The 12,450-nt window shown below is 41.6% G+C and overlaps 1 protein-coding gene across 2 annotated transcripts in view; it reads right to left on the reverse strand.

Annotated features, from left to right (window-relative positions):
* The window catches only part of HUS1 (HUS1 checkpoint clamp component), a 33,329-nt gene that overhangs the window by 15,469 nt on the left and 5,410 nt on the right, over positions 1-12,450 (reverse strand). The window contains exons 5-8 of one of the 2 annotated variants that reach the window (XM_068936101.1): positions 11,648-11,722; positions 9,371-9,470; positions 8,738-8,869; positions 5,552-7,890 (exon numbers count right to left, since the gene is read on the reverse strand). In XM_068936101.1, coding sequence (XP_068792202.1) covers positions 7,808-7,890; positions 8,738-8,869; positions 9,371-9,470; positions 11,648-11,722 — 390 coding nt within the window. In that variant the 3' untranslated portion in view covers positions 5,552-7,807. Of the gene's footprint in view, positions 1-5,551; positions 7,891-8,737; positions 8,870-9,370; positions 9,471-11,647; positions 11,723-12,450 lie in introns of those variants that run through there. The other variant, XR_011139777.1, reaches the window with a different exon arrangement.

Here is a 12,450-nt window from a genome sequence, read left to right on the forward strand (position 1 = left end):
AAAAAAAAGGATCAGTAACATAGTATTGTGTAACCTACGGAGAGCGTAGTAAACAAGAAAGCTTCTACTCCAGTTAACTGACACAAACAATGCTTTCCTGAAAGCAGAGAGATATTTGCTACCCATTTCGGCAAAGTTAAGATTTTGGCTTAAGACTGAAGAAGTAGTCTTATTAGATAAGACCTTAGTAACAGCTGGAGAATTTAATCCTATAAATGTAAACTGGGAGCCAACATACAACATATTGTATGAGGACAATTACAAACAATGTGAACTTCACTTAAAGATTTGTTAGTGTTCTCAAATGCTAAACTTCACTACGACAGAAGTCTGTTTTGGACGGTTACAAGAAGGACCAGAAAGATTCAGCTCGCCAGACATGGTTATTTAGCCATTGCAGGGCTAGACATTCTTATTTCTTGCTACAAACTTCAGATCATATAACCCTACTGAATGCAAGATTTAACTTTGAATTAGACAAAGTATGTTTGCACATGAAGCTTTACAGTTGAAGCTACTAGAAGTTTCTTAATTCTCTGAGTCTGCTCAAGCGCAATTTTCATGGCCATTTAAAGTGATTATTTCAATCAAGTTCACAACCTTGTCACCACTCCCCGAATTAACCCTTACTATCTTCTAATTGAAGAATATAAGCATATATTAAGAAGTGACATGTGCAAATGTGGATATATCAAAAACAGAGCGTGACTAAGATTTATGGTAGATAGAGTCAGGAAGCAAATTTAGCAGTCACAATGGACCTGCGCTCTTAAACCATTACTATGAAACAATGCAAAGACAAAAATTGTTTGGGGCCGGAGAGCTCAGTGTGGAAGTGAATTTAAATGCAAGTATATCTAGAAAAATCAAGTACAAGTCAGAAGCAATGTGACATATGACTAGCTTCCTCCTCAGCTTTCTCAGCACAACCGAAGGCTTTCCGGGACCTTGCTTGTATCAGACTGCCCCACACAGCAGCACAGGCAGCTACAATAACGTGGGTGGGACTGGACACAGGAGCTAGAGGGCATCTCCTGGTCCACAAGGCAGAGAGTTGCACAGGAGATAATGTCAGCCTCAGTTTCCTCCTCCGTCACCTGTAAAGCCAGCTAAGGTGGAGAAGGCCAGTGCCCCGTCTAAACACTTTGTCTTATATTTAGCATTCACCACTTGGCATTTAAAGTTTGCCCTCTCAAACAGCAGCTTGAACAGTCTTGGGGGGTTCTAAATCAGGGGAAAATTGATTAAACGACAGAACTCCTAAGTAACAGACCAGAGCAGATATTGCAACATCTGAACTTAAATTTATTTCTATTTTAAACTATATAGCTAGAAGTGAGATAGCAAATTAAATGGCATGGCAGATTATTTCCTGTGTTAAAACAATGCCAGAATGGAACAACAGGCAACCAATTCTACTAATTTCCATCACTCTTATCACCTGATGGTAGGTTCAGAGGTTTCCAAGAAACTGCACTCCCAAAACCTGTTTGATATGTCGTACTTAAGTGGGACAGAAAAATGAGCTTTTTCCTTCCAAAAGGAAAGTGCAGATGTTTCAAGGGAAACTCATTTATATCCAGGGAAGTATAAAAAAAAAATCTCAAATTGGAGATATCGCTATAGCATGTCACAAAGCTCATAGGTATGAGAAACCCTAATTGCGGTGACTCTACTTTTCATGTTTATATTTATGAGACAGGCCCTCAACTCCTAGTGAAACTGGAGGTGAAACAGGAATCCTTGGCTGTTGCATTTCATAGGAAATTCTAGCACGGAAGACACCTACACCCTCAAGAAAATGGGAACAGGTAGCTTTTAAAAATGAATTATTTCCATCTGAAAGATACTTCTGTTCTTAACAAGAAACTGAGGTTTTCATAAAACAGCCACTGTGGTTAGCCGAAACCTCTATTTTCCCTCAAAAACAGATTTTATTAAAAAGTCTCAATTGCTTTTACCTACCTCCTCACATGAGCTGTCATAAAATGCAGAAAAAAACCTACTTTTAAAGAGCCTAGTTTTTCCTATATGATCTTTTCAAGACTTTAAGTATACAGCCTCTTCAACAGTGGGATATTTATCATCTCTTCCTTTCATTCCAGTTTATGGGAAATTCAGGGAAAGTAAGTTTTGCTTTGTATGTGCGTTTTCTCATCACAAGCTTTATTCTCCTTGATGTCAGAATGTTTTTTTCATATGGTATATTATCTGCTTTGCAGGTTGAAGTTATACGTTTCAAGGCCATAAACCAAAAAGCCGTTTAAAGAATAGCATTAATGCTAAGAAGCCAGTGCAGACATATTACAGGGGTTTGCCTGAGCTGTAACCATTAAAAAAGCAAGTAAACCTTCAGATATATTTATCTGAAGGTTTATATTTATATTTAGTCTTCCTGCTGAGACTGCCTACTTCCGCGCTACACATGACTGTCCTCCTTTACCCAGTTTCTTAGTCAGTTAATTAGCCTTATCAGTTCAACTTCACAAGATGCAAGTGGAAAAAGACATCTAGTAGATAAGCCCAGCAAACTCAGCGTGCTAAATAAATAGAAAGCTATACAAAGAACATTTCTAGCTTAGCAAATCATATCTAGCTTAGCAAAATGGATGTAGCACAGGGATACAAGTGGTTTTGATGAGTGTCTTGCAGTAGAGAGGTGGGCTTTTCTCTCTAGGAAGAGGGGAAAAAAAAACCAACCTATCTTACTGAAAGGGAAAACATCAGTGCAAAAATATAAGCATATAAAGCCTTGGTGCTTACGTTTAAGCCACAACTCAGGAAGGCCAGAGGAGCAGGGATGATCCGGAAAAGCCCTTCCAGCCTGTGAGCAAAGATCAGAGGGAACATGAAGAGCTCATGATGCAGCTGCCCAGAGCAAGAGAGAAGTTAGCACAGGGGTACAGCAACTTCCCTCTCTCAGGGCCTATCTTCATCCTCTCACACCTGGGCATTAACCAAGAAAGAGTGCATGGATGTAGTTCTGCAAGAGCAATGAAGGAATCTGCTAGCTCAGGTGTTACAAAAGAGAAGTTCAACACCACACAAACTCAAGACAGAACACTGGGAAAGTGGAGAGCAGCTGCTGTTGGTCAGGGGTGAGCAGACAGTCTCTTTTGAACCAACTTTTCAGAACATCAGTCACCACCTACTACTTACTGTATTTGACAAACAGACTATTCCAATCATACGTCTCTCCAAAGTTAGGGACCTAAAGTTAAACTCAGTGATTTAGACTGGCAGATGCTAGTCCTTTCTCTCTGCATTCTCATTTCAAGCCTCTGGGCTTTTTGCAGATTATTTGGAAAATGAATGAACAATAACAAAAAACCCCATACACTCCCATACATGAACCCCATCCTTCACGCCCTTTAGGTTTTTATAATACACAAAGCAGTAATCTTTAAGCCACAATTAATCTGTCTTTATAGCTCCATGTCAGACTGATACTATACTTGATATGCACTATCACCTCCCCCTCTCCCACCCCAAAAAAGGAACAGTTCCAAGACAGTACCCAGGATCTCTCACCAGTTCTAAAAGCTTCACTTACAGATTACACAACTGCTAAAAGCCCACTTCCTACTTCATTTGTATTTCAAATGAAACGTAAGGTGAAAAAGATGGAAACTTATCCAGAAACCTAACTCTGCAATATTTCATGCAAAATACAAATATCAAATATGTCAAATTTTCCACTTTCAAGACTTGCCATTTGAGCTAGAAGTCTTGTGAAATCAGTTACCAAGAACATAATGCTAAGGACTCCAAACCATTGTCTGATACTCAGTATCCCATGACCTCCAGGCAAGACAAGTAGTAACGCCTTCCTTAACGTGGCACTCAGTAATACCATACCTATATTCGTTTTCTTTCCTGACAAAGCAAAAACACTCATCCTGAAAACCCCGAAGCTGAACATCCCATGCATTCAAACAAACATTCCTAATAAAGACACAGAGGAAAAACCTCTCCTACCCCTTCTGGAGACAGAACGAGGTGCAGAGTCATCAGTGAAATGAATGCTTACACCTGAGATTTCCACAGGCCCAGTGACCCTGTAAAAGGAGCAGCCTACTTCTGGTTCTGAATTTAAATCCCTTAATAACAGAGGGGAAAAAATAATACCCCCTTCCCCCTCTTTTCTCTCTGAGTTTGAATCTCATGTCTACCCAGTCAGTAGTTTTTCGTAGGGATTTCTTATGTGTATGCTTTTTATGCAAACAATGTTCTCATGAAGTAACATTTACCTAAAAAGCAGATCTCTCTGCCTGCAGACTTTTGGGAGCTGGTATCCCATTGACTCAACAAGGAGAGTTGATTGTTCTGCCCAAAATTTTAGATAGGATCAAGCCAAAAATATCACAGACTTCAGTCTCACCCCACTCTAACCATAGAAGTCTTTCATCCACTGTACCTTGTAGACAGTAGGTTGTAATTAATACATCATAAAATATCTATGGTCACAGTGAAATAAAGTAACTCTGTTGAAGAAGATACATACACTTGTGAGCATGTAGCAGGAGGAAAGGCGATGAGGCAGGACAAGAGACCTGCCACCAGCTGGCTCCCTGGGGAAGTCTCAGAACTAGCCAGCTAATCCCACTTACCTGGCAGCCTCAAAGGCCCTCACAGGGAGTTCTGCACACAGCTACAAGAAAGCAGTTTTTCACATAGAACCAGTTGCAAGCATTACTTACTTTCTCCTTTCAGACCACCACACAATCATGAAATATATACCATAGATAAACCACAACCAAATTCTGCTTTTGATTAAATCATTTGCTGCTCTTCAGAATGAGGACGAACAGATTAAAAACACATTAGCAGAAGAGTGTTGGAGCAAAGCTTGATGATCTAGGAGTTATTTCAAAATCCAGTGGCCTTAACTCTAAGTTTCGTCTTGGTGCAAACAAAATTAGCGCTGCTTAAGGCAGGAGAAGAAATTTCCACCTTAAAAAAAAAAAAAGTTGGCCATAAAAAAACAGCTAGGGCTGTCAGTGAGAAATGGTTTTTCTCTTTACTGGAGGCAGGGAGAAGCAAGAGTGGCGCTGCTCCAGGCAGGAAGGGTAGCAAGGAGCAGAGGGTAGCCACAGCCACTTGCCACAGCAAGGTAAGGGAACAAGCCAGGTCCAAGGTCAATCCACAAAACCTAAATATCAATTCAGGAACGGGGCGTGGGTCCAGGCCCACCTATGACATAGCTCAGGGCAGGATGGGGTGCCCTGGTGTGAGCTCAGTGTCCCTAGCCCACAGGCAGGAGGGAGTCCCCCAGCGAGGCTGATCAGGGCTGTTAGTGCCCTCGGCACCTTGACAGCTACATTCAGATGACAGCAGATTTAAGCGTTATTTTCCCTCTGATCAACACCGTATGCTTCAACTGGGTAAGAGGGTTGAAGATTCCAGACCTTGTGCTGTATTTTCATGGGAAGGGCAGGAAAGCACTGGGGGCTGGAAGAGCACCTCTGCTCATCTGTCCAGCCTCCTCACCTCAAGAATATGAATCGGACATCTCACTGCATATTTACACCATATTGCTGACCCATACCAGTACTACTCCTACCTTTTTATTTTAAAAAACATTTTCTCGCAACTGTGGATTGTGAGCACTTGTTAAAAACAGCAATTGTAGAGCCAACGCAGCTGATGGAGTAATCTGAATGTTATTTTTTGGTTCTTATGCCACATGAGAAAAAGCCATTTCCATCAGGTGATAAGAAATGTGTGTTTTCCAAAGGAGAAAATCCAGATTTCAAAGCCCACTTTCATGGAGCAGACATTGTACAATATATTAGATAAGCTGACAGTTTTTCCTCCATCTTCAGGAGACAAGCCAGGAATATTTACCATATAACTCCTACCACACAAATCCATTAACTTGATTTACAATGATTTTCATCACATACAGATTTCAGGAGCAGTTGTAGTTGGTTACGGAAACAGGATTTGGAAGATGCTTTCTATTTAGGGACTTTGTTAGTTAGCATAAAAGAAAGAAAAATAAGCTTCTTTCCTGAACAGGTGGAGTAAGAAATGGTTAGTTTTAATGAAGATCAGCTCCCTATTCTGGTGCAGTCTACAGCACAAGGGCATGCTCGCTTTGAGCACAGGGTGTGAGAATACTTTTTCAAAACAGAAATAAAGCCTTAGACTGTTTTAAGCATCATAAGACACTACAATTTCCCTAAGTTCCTAACTCCCAGGAGGAGTTAGGCACCTGCAACGACAGAGAGACTTCATTTGAAAGCTGCAGAGCCTATACTATTTCCAGTTACAGTAGGCCTAAAGTGCAGTTCTGGGACAAGCAATCCTTAGTCTTACACCAGCAAAACTTTTAAAGAACTTAGCTGTTTAGACACAAACACAATTTTTTCGTTTCAGCTACCTACGGCACATTTAATTCTCTGTAGTACTCCTTTAGAGCCTATCTTGTTCTCATTTGGTGTTCAGAGGGCAGAAGTAAGATGCCGGGGCAGACTGCCCATTCCACAACAGTTTTTCAAAAAGGGGAAAGAAAAGAAAACAGAGCATGCTGTGACACATCTGGACACAGAGGTTGGGCAGAGACAGGATGGAAAAAAGTAGCAGATCAGACAGTTACCTGAACAAGTCTAAGCAAGCAGGCTAGAATAGTGGTCTCATCTCGTGGGATGTTACTTCTAGCAGCTAGCTGAGAAGCACCCAGAGTTTCGGGGTTTTTTTGTTTTGTTTTTTTGTTTTAAAAGACTTGGAACATTGGGGTACAAGGAACTGAGGATCAGGGCAGTAATACAGTACAGCAAAAGACGTTCACTCTTGAGTTGCATTAACAACATGAACAGTTAGTTGGTTCTGAACACAACACACCTCTTGCTACATCTCTAGCACAGACCATTTGACTATCTCCACACTTGACAGATGCGTTTCAGGTTATCTGCAAAACCTGCAAAATTTAGCAGCTAAGAACTCTGATGCTAGCCTCGTTCCCCAAGATATAAATATAAGAACCAAGCGATTCACCTCTTTACCTTCCTCATTCTTTAAGAAAACAGCCCAAATGGATAGATAGGCTGTTACACAGACAGGTAGTAGGCTCAAGTATTATTCTCTTCTGTACCCGAGACATAAAACAGCACCTACTGTGATACACAAGCCTGGAGGATGATGGAGTTTAGAACAATGCTGTGGGCTGGCAGGAATACCCTGCCAACCCTTATATAAACCATGGCAAGAAGTCTGCATAATGGTGGAAAAGGCAAAGAAGGGTAACATTGCCAGGTCACTGCCTCTCCTCCAGCCTTCTCTGGCTGTTTGTATTTGCAAGCACACCAAGACTAACTGCTCCCTTCACCTGAAAAATACCAACCTGCCAGCTCTGCACAATGCTATCCTGCCCTACATAGATACAATAGCTTGCTTACGGATCCTTTAACTTGGAGCTGTGTTGTCCGATACCGAATACATCCAGCACCAACTCTTGAGTTCAATTCTGCCTTTATGTTTGTTGGAGAGGAAAAAATATTACATTGCCTTTCCCATAGCTTGAAGCATACTAAAAGCACATACAGATTTCAAAAAGTTCTTCTCTCCATAACACTCAGATATGCCAGCTCCTCAATGCTGCATCTCTCTCATAGGAGCAACTCTTCACAAAAATGGTCTTCTTCATGAGAAAGTATTTTGGATAACTTCATAAAAATAGACATAATGACCAGCTGATGCCTGCATCCAACAGTGTATCGCATGAGAGTGCTCCAGCGACTCATACTTGTCTCAGACTTTGTGGAAAAGGCCTCGGACTGGAAAAACCACCGAGATGCAAGAGCATTCATGCAAGTGCCGGAATGAAATACTGAAGTGAAACGTCCTCATGGAGCAAGATGAAGTGGACAATCCTTTTACTTACAATATCTGGAGGGAGAAAAAGACAAACCCAGTCTAAAGGAAGATGCAAATAATTTAAGTGACATCTTCTACAGAATGCCACCGTAAGAATGCAAGGCTTCTACCACTCCTGATAGGTTTACTAGAGATATCATCCTTAACATGGAAGTCCCCGAGTGTCCACGAAAGCTGACGGCAAAAAGGAAGTGTGTAATGTATATGCTTATAATGCTATCTCTATGATTTAAATCTTCCCCGGAAAATTCTTAAGAGTTTGCATTAGAACATAATGCAGAGGCTTTCTTAGGAGGGCAGAAGTTCTTGGCAGAAGCATACAGCATTATCAAAAGAGAATACAAAATCCTATACAGACTTTTCTTAGGAATAATATGCATTTGTTTCTCTCTGTGCGTAGCAACATTGGCCGTATAAAATGCACTTGGGTATTAGAATCAATTCAGTTGGAAATGTAAGAAAGCACCTGAGCAAGTCAGGACATGTGACACCTGAGAGCCGGTCAGTTCCCTATCACAACTTTGTTTTAAGACTTTCCAAAACCAAAACCTCTCCCAAATACAACAGTTGAACTTCAGAAACAAAGAAAACGTGAAGACCTCCATGATTAGTCAGTCTGGGTATTCAACATGATACTTTCTAAAGGGCTAGGCTTAATTTTTTAAGTTTTGTTTTTTTCCAAACTCCTAAGGCCTGAAGCTCACTACCTAAATACAGAAATACTCAAAGTTCTCAGGCACAGTAAAAATAGCCAAGTTTCAAACTGTCAGAGGGAAGCTATGCTGTTGTGCTAAGACTATAAATATGGCAAACAGACACCTCCTTGACTATAGTTTACAAGTAGAGCTGTTGAACTTACTGCACAAAGCTTTTGTGGGATTGACTTGCTGTCCCGCAAGCAGCTGCAGCAGCTTCTTGATGTCTATGCGTGCCTCAGCCATGCTTTCCAGGTCTCTGTCTTGAGCAGAGCTTTGACATTCATCATCTGATGCTACAAGTACAAAAACAGGACACTTAGCCAAGGCTCAAAAGGGGTTTCAACATTCATAAGGACACAGCTGACAATCAGTGATACTGAAATGTGAAGTCTCCATCCTTGGAGATACTCAAAAACTGCCTGGACACTGTCCTGGGCAACCTGCTCTAGGTGACCTTGCCTGAGCAGGTGGGTTGGACTAAATGATCTCCAGAGGTCCTTTCCAACTGCAACCATTCTGCGATCCTGTGAAATGGGTTGTTTTTTTTTTTTTAAATCAACAGCAGTGCAAGGAAAAGAAAGCCAGTTTTCTACAAAGGAAAGGATACTGGAAGAGACTCCCCCACAAACACCAAACAGCCACTGGCTACTTTTTTTTCTGGATCCCATCTGAAGACTTCAAAGCACCAATGCCGTTTTGTAATTAAGTACTAGCAGAAGGTGTGTATTGAAATCAGCAGCACATCTAATAATAAGACCAGACAAACACGGAAGGTAGTGAATATGACAACTTACCCCAGGGAGGATTTCCTAAGTCTTTAAAATGTGTTGTTACAGATACTAAGTCTGTTTCTATTTTCAAGTTCATTTCTCCACTCAAATTTGCTTCAATCACCTGCAATATAAGCAATCTCAATTTTAGGCAAGCTGCTTTTGCACTTGAGAAGTACAGAGGAATTAGCTACAGCTTAGTTCAAACACAAGCTTCCAGAAATGCTTCAGTGAGCTGATCGTTCAGCTGCACTTTTTAAAACAGGGTTCAAACCTTCAGATGTTCAGCCACAAAATGCATTTCTCACCATACTCAGGTGAAGGACCCTAGACCAACCTCCCTGAAATTACAGAAAGAAAGAAATCCAATTCCTCTCTAGTACCTGCAGAACAAGTACCAGCTTTGAGACTTTCATGTGCTGAGGAAAAAGCTTTAGAAATAGGAAACCGAAACAAGGAAGACTGGAAGATTGCTGCATTTCCCTTCAGCTTTTTCGTAAACAGAAATGGGCACACGCAAAGCCCACAACACATACATAGAAAACTGGATGCAGCAGTGGTTCATCTGCAGTTGCAGTGCTTCTCTGCAAAACCTGAAAACAGTCAACAGCTGCACCACAGCAGCAACTCCAAACAGGACTTTGGACTCATAGAAGTCCTGGAGAAGTGTTGAAAGACTTCAAACTCCATCCTGACAAAGTTTCCAAGCAGAAGGAGACTGTCTTGACTGTCTTCCACCAATGACAGGCAAATCAGAAGATTCCTACAACACATCTAAAGCCTTTATTTCCGGTGATTAGAAGTCTTCTCAACTTTAGAAAGCCTGATTCTCACAAGCAGAATTTCCTAGCCAATGCAGGATCCCTGCAGATGAATGCTCCCACAAAATTCCATAATACTATTGAAGAGAATTTCTAAGCCCCTTTTTGCAGTACTGATCCTGACCAAGTTCACTAGCAGGGTGCAGATAATGCAAATGTTTAACTGTCACACTTGATATACTCGTTCTTGGAAAACAGGAAAACATGCAAGAAAAAAGCACCTTTTGTCTCCGCCCCCGAATGACCAAAGCAATGAAAGAACAGCACAGCCAATCATTCTCACATCACTGAACGCAAAATCTGGAGAAAAGCAGACTCCTTAATTTCACTCTGCATCCTCCCTCAGTGCAATCAAAGCTGTTTCACAGAGACTTTATTTATTTACTTTTACTATCCATGTACTTTGGAGGAGGAGGTAAGGAACTCAGGAACACTTATACCATGCATCAATATGCTACCTCTTCTGAGTGTTGTTGCACACCAAAATTAACTCCACCACACAACTATCCTGTGCGAGAAGAGATTCTCAACTCTGGAAACAAAGCAGTTATGCATTGTGCTTAGTTGTGGGTATGTAAGCAGGTCCACCAAAGACTTGGGAGAAGCAAGGGAAGGAGAAGAAAAACTAAACCCCCTAAGAGGTTTACAAAGGAGAAAAGATTTGGGGTTACTTTTACAATTACAGTATGATGGCTGACTGCAAAACTGCCAGAAAGCCAGTGTTATCCTCTCAACTCTTCCAAGCCTTGTAAGACTGAGACTTGCTCAGCATCAGGATTCACAGTATGTGGAAAACTTTTGTTTATCAAAATTGATGTGAACAGCATACAAGTAAGCTAGTCCAAAATTTCACAACTACTTGTTTATTTAAGGCCTGTCAGTTCTTGTGACTGCAAGCACTACCACCACCCCACTCCCCGGGAGCAATGGCAGAGGGCTTCTTTCAATGCGAGGCCCCCAAATGCTCCAGAAAACCATGGTGGCCTGGAGACCCACTCAGTTAGAGCATAAAGCACGAGCTGACAGTCATGAGCTGTTAGGGGGACTGCCTCCAAAGCCTGGCTCCAGTGCACCAGAAGTTCCCTGACACAAATCTCACATAAGACTCACCACACAGGTAGCTGTGTAACAAAACCACCTGGAAAGCCTTCAGTCACCTTCCTGCAGGACCTGTTTCCTCTATCAGCTGAAGGAAAGCTGCCTGTAGCAGCACAATACCACTTTCTTCCAAAGACTCAGTACAAAGAGCATGATGTTCTGGGAAGCCCAAGACAACCTCTTCAGTGTCCATCCTGAAATAAATGCCATCTTCCCCTTCAGCCCTTGCACAGTCCTCAGATGACTTCAGTTCAATGGGTGACCTGGCCCAAACACATCACTTACAAGATGCAATATGGGGTCACCAGTTCGGGCAACAGGGAAAGATGCTACAAGGACGCACACTTGAAGCTCTTTAGATACAAGACCTGGCTTAACTTACAATGCAATTGCTGAGGTTCTTCATTCTCTCCACCACACTCTTCATCGTTTTTAACGCTGGTAGGTAAATACTGACCTGAAAAGACACAAGAACCGCATTCACATAACCGTTTCACAAGGGGATGCAATGCTTAGTCTCCCTTCAACTCTGTCCTTATTTTGGACTCATCTGCTACTCACTGAGTGCAAGGACCACACTATTTAAATCAAATCAGCAAATCACCCTTGAACAGAAGATCTGCTTTCCCCATTGTACTACTGGAACATTGCTCTAGCAAGCACTTCAAATATCAAAAGACTCGTTGCAAGTTATTCATCCTTCTACTCTTTCATCCCGTCTGTGCTAGAAGAGCTCTCCCAAAATACAAAACAGATAGCTTCTGCAGATCAAGTTCCCACATGTACCCTTATCTACGTAACTGAGCAGTTAACATCACTCCAGTCGATGAGGAAAGAGAATATGCATTCCCATGCAACTGCATTCAGCTTTGGAATGGCACCAGGGTCAGTCTGACACGACAGAACAAAAGGCATCCAAGCCTCTGCTGCACCACATGTCTTGAGAATGAAATGCTCTTAGCCATGGAAGTATATGACGTCTATAACCTCAAACCAGAGCATGTTGTCACTAAGACCTTCCTTCATGGCTCTACAAAAAGTCAACACCGGATAGAGCATAGATGAAAACCAGGAGGAAATATACTTTCATTTAACTCTGCTAGGTGAGCCATCAATTTCTGACAGAGAATATTTGGATCATATGGAAAAACACCTAAAGAGATGAACTGTATGAAACATGCACAG

The sequence above is a fragment of the Struthio camelus genome, chromosome 2 (genome assembly GCF_040807025.1).
Source record: "Struthio camelus isolate bStrCam1 chromosome 2, bStrCam1.hap1, whole genome shotgun sequence".
Taxonomy (NCBI): domain Eukaryota; kingdom Metazoa; phylum Chordata; class Aves; order Struthioniformes; family Struthionidae; genus Struthio; species Struthio camelus.